Source organism: Pseudopipra pipra, chromosome 2 (assembly GCF_036250125.1).
Source record: "Pseudopipra pipra isolate bDixPip1 chromosome 2, bDixPip1.hap1, whole genome shotgun sequence".
In the NCBI taxonomy this organism is placed as follows: Eukaryota; Metazoa; Chordata; class Aves; order Passeriformes; family Pipridae; genus Pseudopipra; species Pseudopipra pipra.
Genome location: NC_087550.1, coordinates 85,312,476 through 85,326,800, shown reverse-complemented (window position 1 = coordinate 85,326,800; position 14,325 = coordinate 85,312,476). Strand labels below are relative to the sequence as shown.

Sequence of the window (14,325 nt, the reverse complement as noted above, 5' to 3'; positions counted from 1 at the left end):
ACCAGTCTCTTTATAGCCCCTGAATTAATCCACCACCTCTTTTCGCCTACAGTCCTTAAAGGTGGGGGGATTTTTCCAGCTCTGTGGCACACTAGGCTGTTCTCCAGAACTGCTGAGCATTTCCTGACTGGCAAGAAGGGTAATGGCTTCTGGCAGGCTCAGGGAACCTGTAGGCTTCGGGAGGGTTGTCACTTCACCTTACCAAGGCCTCCTGCATCACAGATCTACTCTTTCTGTTCTTCATGTTTGTGGATGTTAAAATTCCACTTCCTGCTCCCTGCAAAGCAGGAGGAGCAAGCATATGATTTATCCATGTGGGATAAATGCTGACCTTCCAGTCACTTCCTTCAGAAGCCATGGAGGTACTGTGTGTGCTCCGTCAGTCAGATTTGGAGGCCACAGAGTAGCCTCCAAAGAGTAGCCTCCACAGAGTAGCCACTGTGACTGCAATGCAACAGTGGGAAATTCCCAGTGGGGAAGGCTCAAGGAAGCACAGCCTTTGGCACCATCTCTTCTGTGCTCTTCTTTCCCACAGTGAACTTGTACTGGCAGAAGACCTCAGCTGATGCTCTCTGTGAAGGCACCCCCCTCCATGGATTCCTCTCTGCTTCTGCCTTTCAGCAAGCCTGGATTAGCCATTACAGAGAAGACAAAGCAGGAGTACTGTCCTGTGTAACTAGAGATCCAAGCTCAAAATACGTGGCACAGAGTTTGTGTTGTAACCTGGTGCTCGCAGAAGCTGTTAATTTTCTCCCAAGGTGTGTGCCAACACACAGCTTGTTTTGATGCCTCCAAACCATGCTGGCAAATGCTGAAGTCAGCAAGGAGCAGAGAGACTGGTGAGGTGGGTTGAGGGTGTATCCTCCTGCTGCTACTAGATTCAGTAAGCTGTTGCGTTGGCCAAGTATCCCAAATGGCCTCATAGTGTGCAAGGACAATGGGAGAGCAGCAAACATGGCTAAGCTTTGTAAGAATCGATAACTGTGCTTCATTGTACTTAATGAATTCTTTGCATACATTTTTTTAAACCTCTGGATCTTCTTTCCTAGTTGTAAAATGTATAAAGAAGGAGAGATGTGGCTTTTTTTTTCTGGATGTTTTTCTGTGTTGGCAGTTGCTGATAATTTGCTTGCCTCACATTTGAGATGAAATCCTTCTGTCAGGATTGTTGTACGACACAGCAGTAGAGACAGAAAGAGAAAATTCAATGCTAAGCACTGAAGTAATGCCATGCAAGCCTGTGAAATAAAAGCCTAGCTGCTCAGGTAAGGTTATAAAGTTAATAAAGTTAATAAAGTTAATAAATATCACATTAGTTGTCCATTGAGAGAAGCCTACATGAAAGATGTGCTGGTAAGGTCATGTAGGCCCTGAACTTTCCAAATATACCACTAAAAGAGAAAAATGTGACCAAGTGCAGCCTGGGCTGTGAGCACCTGCTTTATGAATAAAGGCAACTGAGTAAAAATCTTTGACGGGAGATAATTGCCGAGAGGAGAGTGTATGTTAAGGAACAGATAAAATCTGTAACAGGAGTTGTGCAGGCAGCTACCTGCTAAAAGACTATGGTTGTGTGCAGTGCCCCTCAAATAATGGGGCTGCTCCACATGCCAGCTCAAAACAAGAATCTGGACGTGGGAGAAGCAAGTTTTGGAGCAGCAAAGTTAATTCTTGTTTGTGAGGACAGTGGTGAGCCAGCCTGTGCCTGATTGGTGAATCCTGAGTTGCCAGGAGGCAACACACAAGACACGGAGGAGTGAGACTGAAGTTGCTTGACATCACTGATCCCTACAGGGATAACCGAATCCAAGTCAAAAGGCAATATGTCGTGGGGTGCTGAAGCGGAGAGCTGGGATTTAAAAAGCACCCTTTCCTTTATGATTTGAGGCCTGGGAGGTGGAGTGGTCATAGCACAGAGATAAGCAGGCACAACAGAGAACTGCACCTGGAAATTTTGATGCCAGCTGTTTGCCTTGTGCCTTTGGAAGTCATAAGGGCTTTACAACACAGGGAGTAAAAGAGGGCTTGGCACATGGAAGGCCCAGGATTTCTGGATAACCAGGGAAATGCTGCAAGAGCTGTGGAGAAGGACCCCTGGTGATGGAAGTTGGGGCCAAGGCCAAAGCACAGCAAGAAGGCAGACAGAAACCAGGCCTTTTGGGAATCAGCCTCTCGGGGAGCCGAGAAACTTTTCCACCGCGATGGGAAATCTCTTCTCCCTCTTTTTCCTCCCTGCAGCTCTTGGAGGCGGGGGAGCCGAGCCGCTGCTGCTCGGGCAGCCGCCGCTCCCAGCTCCCCGCGCTGGCCTTACGGCACGGAGACGAGCTTCCCAAACAGCCCAGCCTTCGCCCTCCCCTCCGGGCAGGACAGCCTGGCCCGGGGGGGGGGACCCGCCCAGACGAGGGTACCCAAGGCGCGGCCACCGCCCTTCTGCCCTCCCCGCTATAAGAGCGGCGGCGGCGGCGGGACCTCTCCTGCGCGGCTGGAAGCAGGTAGGGCCGGCGGCGTGCGTGTGCGTGCGCATTTTGTGATTATTCATTATTGCTATTAATTATGGTTAATTATTGTTGTTACGCTTCTCTCCCCTGTCCATAGGCAGACGTAGAGGTAGATACACACGCGTGTGTTTGCACTGCACGGCGGCACCCTCGGCAGTGATGCCGCCGCGCCGGGCGCTGTGCCCGCGCATCCGGGCGTGCGGGGGCGGGCCCGCCGGCGGAGCGGCCTTGGCCTTTCCCTCCTGCACCCCCGATTTAATTTTTACCGCCCCTTTATTACTCCCCCTTTCTTTTTTTTTTTTTTTTTTTCCCCTTCTTCTTTCGTCCCAGCAGGCCGGTGCGGGGGAGGAGGTGTGGAACTCGCATTGAGAGTCGGTGACGATTCCCTTCGCAGGCATGTCGTCCGTCAGGATCGAGTGCGTTGCCAACGAGGGCTACAGGATCGGGGAGTCGCCCGTGTGGGACGAGAAGGAAGGCGCGCTCCTGTACGTGGACATCTCGGGTAGGAAGGTGTGCCGCTGGAGCCCGGTGACCAGGCAAGCTCAGGCCATCCCCGTGGGTAAGGAGCCGCTGGAAAACCCTCTGCTGCATGCGGGAGTTGTGTGTTCTGACTCCGTGCCGTGTCCCTCGGCAGCTGCATGGTGCTCATCTTCTGGAGACCTTTCCTAGGCCTACAGGACACTGGGGCTTTGCACAGACACTAGGTACAGGCCAGACTTAGTCCTGGGGTCTTTCTTTATGGTTTTGTGGTACTGGGTTATGTTTGATCTACATCTTCTTGCTGTAAGTTGTCCACAACTAGCAAGTTGGACAAAAGTCCTCTTTTGTTCCACATTGTCCCAGAGGTAAAGTTCCACTGTTGGTTTCTGTTGTAGTTTTGTTCTGATTTGAATGAGCAATGGTCATAACATTTTCTGTATTGTAAAAGGTTTCCACTAGCAAATTAAGAAGTTGTTATATTTTAAGGTAACAGTATCACCAGCTAGCGTCTCAGTAGTTTTAAGTATTTATTCCAGAAAGGAAGAGATATGCTAACTCTCATGAAGAAAAAGTTGCAGATTTGCTGCTGGTGTGATAATGTAAATATTTGTCTGTCTGAAGACAACTCCTTAAGTGGTTTCAGTACAATTTTTTTCTCATGTTCAGTAACACTTGGTGAAAATCAATTTTGCCTACCCATAAGCTGCTGGCATTATTCACAAGAAATTGATCTGGGCTTATCTGCCCTTCAAATTACTGTAGTTAGCAGTTTTAGGGTGAGAGAAGACCTGATATTAATTTGGGAAATGTTGCTTCCCAAACTTATTTCCTCTTAGCTTAGCTGAGGCAGTGTGCTTCTCCCGGCCTTCCTCCCCAACTTGACCTGCTCTCAAAGGTGTAGTCTTTTCATATGGCCTCCCTGGAGATGTGGAAGGGATAGAAGCTGATGTAGCTCCTTTTTTAATTTTTTTTATTGTTTCCTCTCTTTAGTAATAAAATAGTTATGACTAATAGCTGTGCCTTTGGGAATACCGTGGCTAAAAGACACAAAAAAACCCCCAGACAGCCTAAGAATGTCATACTCAAGTAGTGGGTTTCCAAAGTGGAAACTAAGAGAGAAATTACTCGTTACTAAAATGTACAGAGAATTACAACAACCACATACTTAGCAACAACATCAAATGCCCTTTTTAACTCCGCAGGGAAAACACCGCTACACACATAACTGTGCCTGGAGGGGAGACCCTATGGTCAGTTTTCTTTTTGGTATAAAATGGTGCTACAAATAAATCAATTCCTGCAGATGCTGCTATAACAAAGCCCTGCAGTGTCACAGTGGACTGAGCTGGCTGCAAGGGCCGAGATGCTCGCTTGCACTGTATTTGTGCAGTGAACAGCAGAGCGTCTATGTCTGGATACACCCCTTTCCTCTGCAGTGCTTATTCAGGAAGGTATGGGACTGTTCTTGTGTAGGAGCACCTGGGGAGCCGACACCTCCAGGAACAGCCAGTCAAGGGTGTGTGGACTGCTGTGCTTGGGGGCTGCTACTCCCTGGACAGGAGGAAGGCCCTGGGGGCTGCCCAAGTGAAAGGGCTTATGGGAGCCATGGCCCCAGGTGTTTTCCTGGGAAAGCAAATGGAGAGTTGTGTTCCCATGTTCTGCTAGCAGAGGCCCTACTGGTGGTACAGGCAGAAAAGCACTTGTATTGATGTGGTTACTGGCAATCCAAAGAGCAGCAAAATTACTACGTGTGGCAGGTGCCACATGGCTGATGGGACTCTGCTGACCTCTGTGCTGGCACAGGAAGAAGAATTGGCACCCAGTCACCCAGTGTAAATGAGCCCAGACCACCAGCAGGCTCCGTAGTGGGGTCACACACCCCTAGGACATGGAGCTGCTGGAGTTGAGCTTGCTGTCAGGTGGGCATCTCAAGTGCTGGCAGTAAATAGCATTCAGATTTCTGGCACAGCGGTACCGCTGCCAGGGCTCCAAAGGGAAGGGACATCCCGAGCCATGAGCAAACAGCCAGAAAGGACCAGTTCCTCTTGGCAACAGTGGTGGCTGGTGGTAGTTATAAGTATTTGTGAAACTATTACCTAATTATACCCCTGCGAAGCTATAAATACAAAAAATGTTTTATTTTTGTTAATCATTAAGTTGGTGATTAGTCTCATGTATATAAAATATTATACCAGACTTTATTGCCCTGCCTAAAGTTATTACTCCTTATATTGCATCTGATTGTAAGCTTTTACAGAAATGTTATCTTCACTGGGTTTTTTTACTAATTCCTTTATAATAACCTGCAATTGAGGTTTTATGCATAATAGCTCAAGTGAGTGTAAATTAACTGTGGAGTATACACTAGTTTTCTGTTTCCCTTTAACTCTTGGGAAGCTCTGCCACTCCTTGGTGTGGTTTTCGTGCTGCTGGAGGCATATTTGAACTGCACAGCAGAGTGTGGTGCAGGGGAGCGGCTCTCCTGCCCAGTGTGGCCTGTCCCAGTGCAGAGATACTCTTGCCTCCATCAATGTAGGGCTGATTTATGCAGGAGCTGTGCTAAACAAAGGCAGTTGCTCCAGAGCTCTTGTGGCAATTGATTTTTCCTTTGTGTGGGGGGGAACCCACACAGTAACCTGATGTAAAAAGCCCTGTCCCCCCTTTAATGCCTGGTTGTTTTTTTTAAGCATCTAGCTGAACCAGTTGCTGGTAATGATTATAGCTCCTGGGAGCAGTGGTAATACTTAAGTTTCTTGAGTTTATATGTCCTAATAAATGGTGATACCCTTCATAGCAACTTGCTGTATACATTAAGTATGCACTCTTAGCATGACCTAATCTGTTTCTATGTATTTGGACTTCAATTTGTTTGGTAGAAAAGTAGGTTGTTTCTCTTGCCTGTGGTTTCACTGAGTTCAGTTTGCATGTCTAAAGTGGGCAGAAATGTCTTGCCATAGCACATCCCTCTTTTCCATTTCACCCTGTTTCTAGATGCTCCTGTGAGCTCTGTGGCTCTTCGGAAATCTGGAGATTATGTCATCACTCTGGGAACCAAGTTTGCTGCTTTGAAGTGGAAAGAGGAGCAGGTAACCACCATTACTCAAGTGGACAAGGACAAACCGAATAACCGATTCAATGATGGCAAGGTGGATCCTGCAGGGAGGTATTTCGCAGGTATGCTGCAGGGCGGTTCGTTAGGTTTTGGTGATAAGATGCAGTGATCAGTTGAAGATGCAGCAAGTTTTTCTTCATACTTAAATGGTGGGGGTTTTTTTTGTCTTCAGAGTTTAATCCCGTTTACAAATCTGTTTGTATCACCTGGGCACCATCTAATCAGGACTGTTTTTTTAAAAAGAGTCACACTATTCAAAGTCTGCCTAGTTTAAGACGTAAGCTTTGCCTTCTCCCTGTTGGCTGCTTGTTTTGAATACTCTCAGGGTGCCAATAGAAAGTACTTTTCCAGTTAGCAAGTTATTATACTGTGTGTTTTGTTCTTCATAAATCAGAATTTATAGATTGTATTTCTAAAAACTATGTGACTGTTTATACTGGAGAAGAGAAGGCTCAGGGGGATCATACCTGTGTATAAGTACCTGATTTGGGGGGGTGGTGAGGGAGTAAAAAAAAAGATGGAGCCAGGCTCTGCTCAGTGGTGCCACTGATGGGACCAGAGGGAGTGGGCACGAACTACAAATCAGCAAATTCTGTATGTACATAAGAAGACTCTTCTACTGAGGATGATCAAAGAGCGGAACAAGTTGTCCAGGGGGGCTGTGGGGTCTTGATCCATGGAGATCTTCAAGACCCAACACTGGCCTGAGGAACCTGTGGTGTCTGACCCTATGCTGAGCAGGGGGTGAGGTGATCCTGAATGATCTCCAGAGGTGCCCTCCCACCTCAGCTGTCTGTGATCCTGTTCTGTTTTTTAAAACACCGTTCTGTGCATTTGCTCTATAGTTCAGTCCCCAAGCTTACCTTAGCTTGCATTTACCCAGCCTCTCAAGAGCCAGTCTCAGCTGCCAACTTCAAGTTGCAAAGATGAGATTTGCTTTTGAAGAGGCTTTAATGTAAGACTCATTGAGGGAGGAGGTAATTTTTTTCCAGTTTCTCAGCTCTACAAGACATTAAGATTTGTGGGAAGTTAAATGCTGGCCACACCTTTCTTAATATATGAATGACTGAATAAAACATTTTGCGGGAATCACGCTGCACACTATTTCTGCCACAGTTCAACAAAACCCCAGAGACTATGTTCTGTCATCTTTTGCTGAAAGCAAGCACTTCAGAAATCTACCTTTCTTTTGCTTTTAACTCAGTTTCTTCCTCAAATTTCAGAAGCCCCCTGCGCTGCTCCCTTCTACATTGTGATTATCATCATTGCGAGGGGCTGCCACCAAACCTGGAGGAGAGTCCATTCGCTCTGAACCTGCTTTCTCCCCTTTGGCTCTGCACAGGTACAATGGCTGAGGAGACTCGGCCTGCCGTGCTGGAAAGACACCAGGGCTCTCTGTATACACTTTTCTCTGACCTCTCAGTGGTGAAGCACTTTGATCAGGTGGACATTTCCAATGGGCTGGACTGGTCGCTAGATCACAAAACCTTCTTTTACATCGACAGCTTGTCCTATTCGGTGGATGCCTTTGATTATGACCTCCAAACTGGAAAAATTGGTATGAATGACTGTATTCTAAAATAATTGGTTGTGCCTAAAGATTGTGATGTTTGTTCCTGTTCTGGTTATTATATAGAGATGATCAGAGCTTTGGGAGTGCTTCTTCAGTAACCTCTTGAGGGCAAAACAACAGAAGCCATATTAATGCCTATCTTCGCCTGCATAGGCTCCTGGCTCAAACCAGTCAGGGTCTGTTGGTAGCTCTATAAAGTATTTAAATTGCATGGCAGTTTGAGTAGTGATCTGTACTACTGTTACTAAACACAAGGCATATCTGATCTTCCAATTTAAAACCAGCAGAGTGTTTCTCATTTGTCTAGGTTTCTGTGGCTTTGTGTTTCTTGCTACTGAAAGCATAGGCCATCTTGTAGTCTTGTACAAAACCTCTGCCAGCTTCTCTAAATATTTTTTTCACTTTTCACTGTTGTTTTTTAAATATAAGCTTTTAAATGAAGATTCTGCAGAAAGAACTGGGCAACAATGGGAAAGCAGTAACTCAGATTTCCTTCTTTTATTTAAAACAAAACAATGCCTGAAGGGCTTCTGCAAGCTTGGGCAAAAGAAAAAATTCCAGTGACTTGGACTAATAATTTGCTTTTGAGTACATGGACTGCAGTATTTTACTTTAAAAGAACCTAGCCAATTTGATGTTGAATTTTAAAACTGAATTTAAAGTAATTTTGGGCATAGAATCCTGTCCCAGTGTCTCTGTGCTATGGCTTACAACTGAATTTTTCTTTAGGAAATAGGATGCTTCTCCTCTCTCTCTCTCTTTCACTCTCTGTCTTTCTATGGCAATCTGACAATCCCCAGGAGCAAAAAGGAAATTCATTAAAAATATTGCTGCATATGAGAAACATTGAAGTTGTCAGAGCATAAAATAAACAATGTTAGAAACTTGTGTTTAATTTTCTTTAATAACAATGGATAAAAGTTCAGATAGATTTGTTTGGGTTTAGGTTGATAATATGCCTTTGAAATTGATGCTTTTCCTAGCTCTTGTGTTTATATAAACTCTGAGTTTATAGATCTGAAGGTCAGTTTTGTGTTGAAATAGTGATTATTGGCTTGTTGCAGCAATCTGTTTGAAAAGTCTCCAGTTGGAGCAACTCATACTTCAAATTATCCAAACTGCTTTTAGAACAAGTAATTAATTTTATTAATATATGTAACATTAATTTATTCAGTTATTCATTTGATATTGTAAGTAGGGAACATGAGTGGTGCACTAGAAAATAATGCCAGAAAAAAGGATTATAATTTCAGTGGATAGAAACTGATCCACAGGCTTTCATGCTGGGAAACAACTATCTCAGGAAACAAACAGAGCAGCAGACACAATCTATTTCCTTTATAAGAAAAAAACTCAAGGCTTCAGCACAGCTTTTGAAAATAATAGTACAAATAACTTGCTGGGCTGTGACTGATAAAAATTTTAACAACTGTCTCGCTCAGTTGTGTGTTTTTTCCTACCCTGCAGGCAACCGTAGGAGTATATACAAAGTGGAAAAAGAGGAGAGCATTCCTGATGGGATGTGCATTGATACAGAAGGCAAACTTTGGGTAGCTTGTTATAATGGTGGGAGAGTGATTCGTCTTGACCCTGAGACAGGTAAGCCCTTGCAAAAGGTGGACTGGAACTTTGTGTTCAAGAAAAAAAAAAAAAGAAGAAATAAAAGCAAAGAATGAGAGGGTTTCCCCCCCCCTCCACAGAAATGATATATCTGCTCTTTTTAAAAACACTACTTTTTTTTTTTAATTATTATTTTAAACAATTTCATGCCGCTGCTCTCAAAAATTACCTTTGTAAATAAGTCTTCTTTGTTCCCAGCATCTGTTGTGTTGGAAAAGGTAAAGTTGCTAAGGAGATCATCATTATACTTGCGAGTTGTTTGAATTGGCATTCTCTTACATCCTCCAAACTTAAGACCAGTGTTTACTTCATCGATAAATGATGTAAATGAATAAGCCATGAAATATCAAAGATGACTAAAGCCATTTTTGAGCCTTGTTTCTTCAGCATATTATATTATTTTGGATGGCCTACTGAGTTTAATACAATTCCCACATGACACTGATGCCAACAATATCTTTTTTATTGTTGAAAATAATTAAAAATATTTCATTAATTCTGCAGCATTTTGTCATTCACATAGTAACATCTTGAGTGTGCCCATTGTCTGAGCCTGTTGTTCATTCCTACTCTCATTTGGACTTTAGTGGTGTGCCAGAGATGATTTACTATGGGTAAAAAACGCATGTAAAGCACTTAAGGGAAGCTGAACCCCATTGCCTGCAAGGGGGCAGTGGGTGAGAATAGGAGTGTGATTTTGACAGATCCCAGGAAACACAAGTTTGCATAATGCAGCAGAGAAGCAACTGCGCTGAGCTGCATCTGGAGTCTAGTAGAAGGCTTAGTGTTTTGTGGGGCTGCAGATTCAGGGATGCCAGTGTCCCTTGATGCATACTGCCTCTGCAGTGCACAGAGACACTGGCACATGTGCACCAGGCAGGTCAGGCTGCAGCCTCACTTCTGACTCTACTGGAAGCTCTTACTTGAGTCACAGGCTGTGATTTCCCTGTCACCTTTTGATCTCTATCCATCCAAGGTCCTGCCAATCTGCTTGACTTCTGTTCTGCAGAGTCTGCACCCCAGCTTTAGGAAAACGAAGCTCCATCTGGGAGATATCAGCAGTTCTGGGACTCGTTTCTGGTCCCACATCCTTCCCCTTTGGTGGGCAGAGTACTCCTTGGTGACATCCACCAGCCCTCTGTGTACCCTCCTGAAGCAGTCGACTCTCATTTTTCCTCTCTGGTTCACTGTTTGTCTTCTTCCTCGCTGGCCTTCACCTTCTTCCTTTTTTCACTTGTTTTTCTTCTCTGTTTTGGAGGCGTTTTCTTATGGGAAAGCTAGAGGGAATAGTGGCCATAAGCAAATGCATAGGGATACTAAGAATATTGACAGCAGAGTACATACCCCTAGTGCACTCCCAGTCTCTAATTATGCTCACAGCTGGATGAAATACTGATGTGTTGATAAGTACCAGTGCATTTCTCTTCTGTGAACCTGTCTGTCTCCCCTCACCCATGTAAAACTCATAACATCTGCAGGGAATAGTAGTACAAAGTTTCACAGGTTCAGTGTCCATGCCAAAAAGAGCCACCTTTTTCATGGATATCCCATGCTGTCGTTTTAAAGTGATTTCTAAAAATCTGCAATTTGCTGAATTCTGAATAAATTGTAATTATTTAGGGAGATACCCAAGACATGTATGAAGAGAATTCCATGAAAGCCGCTCTTTGAATGCAAAAGAGCTATTAAGTGTGGCTTGAATGGCTGACAGCCAGTTGCAGATATATCTAATGATAAAGAGCTCATCTAAAACACATGAGGGATTTTCAAGTTTTAGCGATGTTAAAGCCTTGGGGGATTTTTTGGGAGATGGGGTGAGGAAACTTGTTTGTTTGGCATCTTCACCTAAGTGAAGGTTTTGAGGTTCAGGGTGAAGCCACTTTTCAGGTCTAGGCTTCTTTAGCACAGGTGGTTGCTGCCTTTAGATTCAGGATATGCTACGGGGAAAGACTGTGATGGCTGATCCCACTAAGTTTGCAAAGGGCTCAAAAAGGATGTCTAACTTGTATGTGGCAAGCCTTGTCATACCTTTTGGTGACCTGCTATTCTTGTGCAGTCATGTCTTTTAATTAGAATCCTAGAATCATTAAGGTTGGAAAAGACCTCTAAGATCATTGAGTCCAACCATTAACTCAGCACTGCCAAGTCCACCACTAGACGATGTCTCTAAGCACCACATCTACATTTTTGAACATTTCAGGGAACATGAGATTAGCTCAGTTGGTTAGAGTATGCTGCTAAATAATGCCAAGATCACAGGTTTGATCCCCACAGAGGCCATTCACTTAAGAGTTGGACTTGATGGTTCTTGTGGCTTCCTTCCAATTCAGAATACTCTTGTGATTCTATGATCATTCCACCACTTTCCTGGGCAGCCTGTTCCAATGCTTGACAACCCTTTCAGTGAAGAAATTTTTTCTAATATCCGGTTTAAACCAAATATTTTACAGTTCTTTCTAGTGAATGTTTTTAGTATCCTTTGAATTTTAGTGTCTAAAAGATTTGCTAAGTTTCTCTCTTCTGTAGATACTAAGCACAAAGGAATATTTCAGGTAGATAGTAGAGCATCCAGGTGCAGATTTTCTTGAATCTCCAGGGAGACATTGCTCATCTCAGAGCTTTGTAAATTATATCTTCCAGGCTGTTACTCACTGAGACACAACAGGGTCTCTCCCCTTGTCTTTGGGGCTCATGCCTCTTCTCTCACAGTCCATGTTTTTTTCCCTTTGAATGCACTTCCCACCCATTTTCTCCCAGAACTGGGTTCAGCCAATTTCTGGGGTTCCCAACATCAAAGTTACTACTTCAACACATCAGTAAAGTTAGTTACTGTAAGGGGACCAAGCCCTTTATATATGCAGTTGGGGGAGCAGAGAAATTACAGATTTTGTAAAGAGATTCATGTGCTCTAGCTTATTTCTAGAAAGAGAAATTCAATGCTAGGTAAGTAAAATAAATTTGATGGGAATAAGCACTCCAGGTTTAGCAAGAATTTTAGAAAAATCTGCTGTAAGGTGTCTTGACAGCCTTCTGGTTAGGGCTGGAGGCAGTCTGTTCACTACCACTGTAATTAAGACAGTAGCTATTTGTTGATGTAATAAATGAGTAATATTAGTTATGGTAGCACTAGTTTCTCCTAAACTTCAGACATGTCCCATGATCCTTATTTTATGCAAGCTTGATTTGAAAGGCTATTGAAATTTCAGGAAAAAGTTCTAGGAATTAATCTTCCTTAACTGCAGGCACTAGAGGTGTAGCAGGAGGTACGCCTCCACAGTGCTGCACGAGGTCTACTCCCTCCAGGCTGCCTTTGTAATTAAAAGTAGAAAAGTCAGCAGGTCTAGGGTGTGATTCATGTGACCTGTTTTAGAGAGGAATTTTATCTCATTTCCATTGACTCCTTGGGCAGTCTAGGTGACGAGCTCAGATGCGCTGGATGTTTGTGTTTAACTAGAGGACAGACTGGGATTGGGGTGGGATTTGTTTGTGATAACTGAGATTTGTGAAATGATACATCATCAGTGACTTTGTCACAGAAGTCTGGTTTCTTCCTTGTTATGGTGCGTGGGTCCTCCCCCTGCCCTGGTTCCCACTTCTGAGGAACACTTGGCTCCACAAAGGTTATTCACAATAATTTGTTTAAATTTCTTGTTATAAGTAGAAAAACAGGAAACATCATGCATGTTTTCCTCCAGGGAAAAGACTCCAGACTGTGAAACTTCCAGTTGACAAAACAACTTCCTGCTGTTTTGGAGGAAAGGATTATTCAGAAATGTATGTGACTTCTGCCAGTGATGGGATGGATAAAGAGTGGCTTTCACGGCAACCACAGGCTGGTGGGATTTTCAAGGTGAATGATGCTTTTTGCTGTAATTTTAGATTGTAATTTTTTTGCTCCTGCATTTTACAGGTAGCAAGCCACTTGGAGTGGTGGGAAGCAGGAAAAGGGCGGTTGTTTGATGATTGGTCATATATGTTAAATTATTGTTTGTATTTTTAGTTCCTGTTGCAGTATGAGGAAGTTAAATGCATTTAGAGATTTGAAAATAGTTTTGGGTTTAAACTTTGTAACAATGCTGATAGTGTAAATTTTCTGTGCCATCACCTCTTTATCACTATCCCAACACTGTTTGCATTTTCTATTTGTTGTGGAAAGAATGGGTAAATACTCATGTGTCTTAATCAATGACAGATCCACTTTTATTTACTTTCTCATTAATTATAACTAAATTACCTCTTAAAAAATTTGTTACCTTGGGATTTGTTTTAAAGCCCTGCTCTTCTTTGTGTGCATGCTGAAGGTTACATTGTGAACTGCAGAATTAAGGCTTAGTAGTATCTAAGAGAAGAGGCCTTTGGGGGATGGACTCTGACCTGAGATTATTGAGCTTTAGAGAAAGAGCATGTGTTGAAATTCCTGGCTGTGATGTGCTGATGTGTGCAAAATAAAATAGGAGGGCAAATTAGAGTACACAGTCCTTTTCAAATTAAAGCATGTCCAGTTGTGCAAGGAAAGCAAGTGTCTGATAACGGTGGATTATTACTCTAATATTTTTTTCTCTCTGTTTTAATAGATAACAGGACTGGGGGTGAAAGGAGTCCCACCATATCCATTTGCAGGTTAAATACACACTCTTCAGAATGTATTAGAGAAGACTGATGTACACAGGACAAGTCTGAAGGTCTTATTCTGGTGTTCAGCATCTTTTGCTTTGAAACCATAACACCATTATAATAGTTCATCAAGAAAGCATGAAAAACTACTGAAATACATGGAATATTTTAAAACTGATCTTTTCTCTCCCTTTAAATTTACTTTAAATATGTGATGGTACTTTTTCCTGTTGTGCTAAAAAGATTCGTATCCTAATAAGCTTCTATTGTAATTCTATTTTATGATTAAAAATATTTTAATATCGTTTAGTTGTTTATTCTTCCATCTCATTTGCAACTTATGCTATATTGATTTCTTGATTGTACAAGAGACTTGTACTGTCTCTTTTACATATTTTTGAAGTTTCTTATAGAATCCCCTTTGGTGG

General features: G+C 43.2%; 1 protein-coding gene across 5 annotated transcripts in view; it reads left to right on the top strand.

Annotated features, from left to right (window-relative positions):
• Positions 1-14,204, top strand: part of LOC135409978 (regucalcin) — an 84,551-nt gene extending 70,347 nt beyond the window's left edge. For 3 of the 5 annotated variants that reach the window (XM_064646197.1, XM_064646201.1, XM_064646199.1), the window contains 6 exons: positions 2,893-3,057; positions 5,970-6,152; positions 7,433-7,648; positions 9,131-9,262; positions 12,979-13,133; positions 13,858-14,204. In XM_064646197.1, coding sequence (XP_064502267.1) covers positions 2,893-3,057; positions 5,970-6,152; positions 7,433-7,648; positions 9,131-9,262; positions 12,979-13,133; positions 13,858-13,908 — 902 coding nt within the window. In that variant the 3' untranslated portion in view covers positions 13,909-14,204. Of the gene's footprint in view, positions 1-1,298; positions 2,493-2,892; positions 3,058-5,969; positions 6,153-7,313; positions 7,649-9,130; positions 9,263-12,978; positions 13,134-13,857 lie in introns of those variants that run through there. The other 2 variants (XM_064646204.1, XM_064646200.1) reach the window with 2 other exon arrangements.
• Positions 14,205-14,325: the final 121 nt, after the last annotated feature.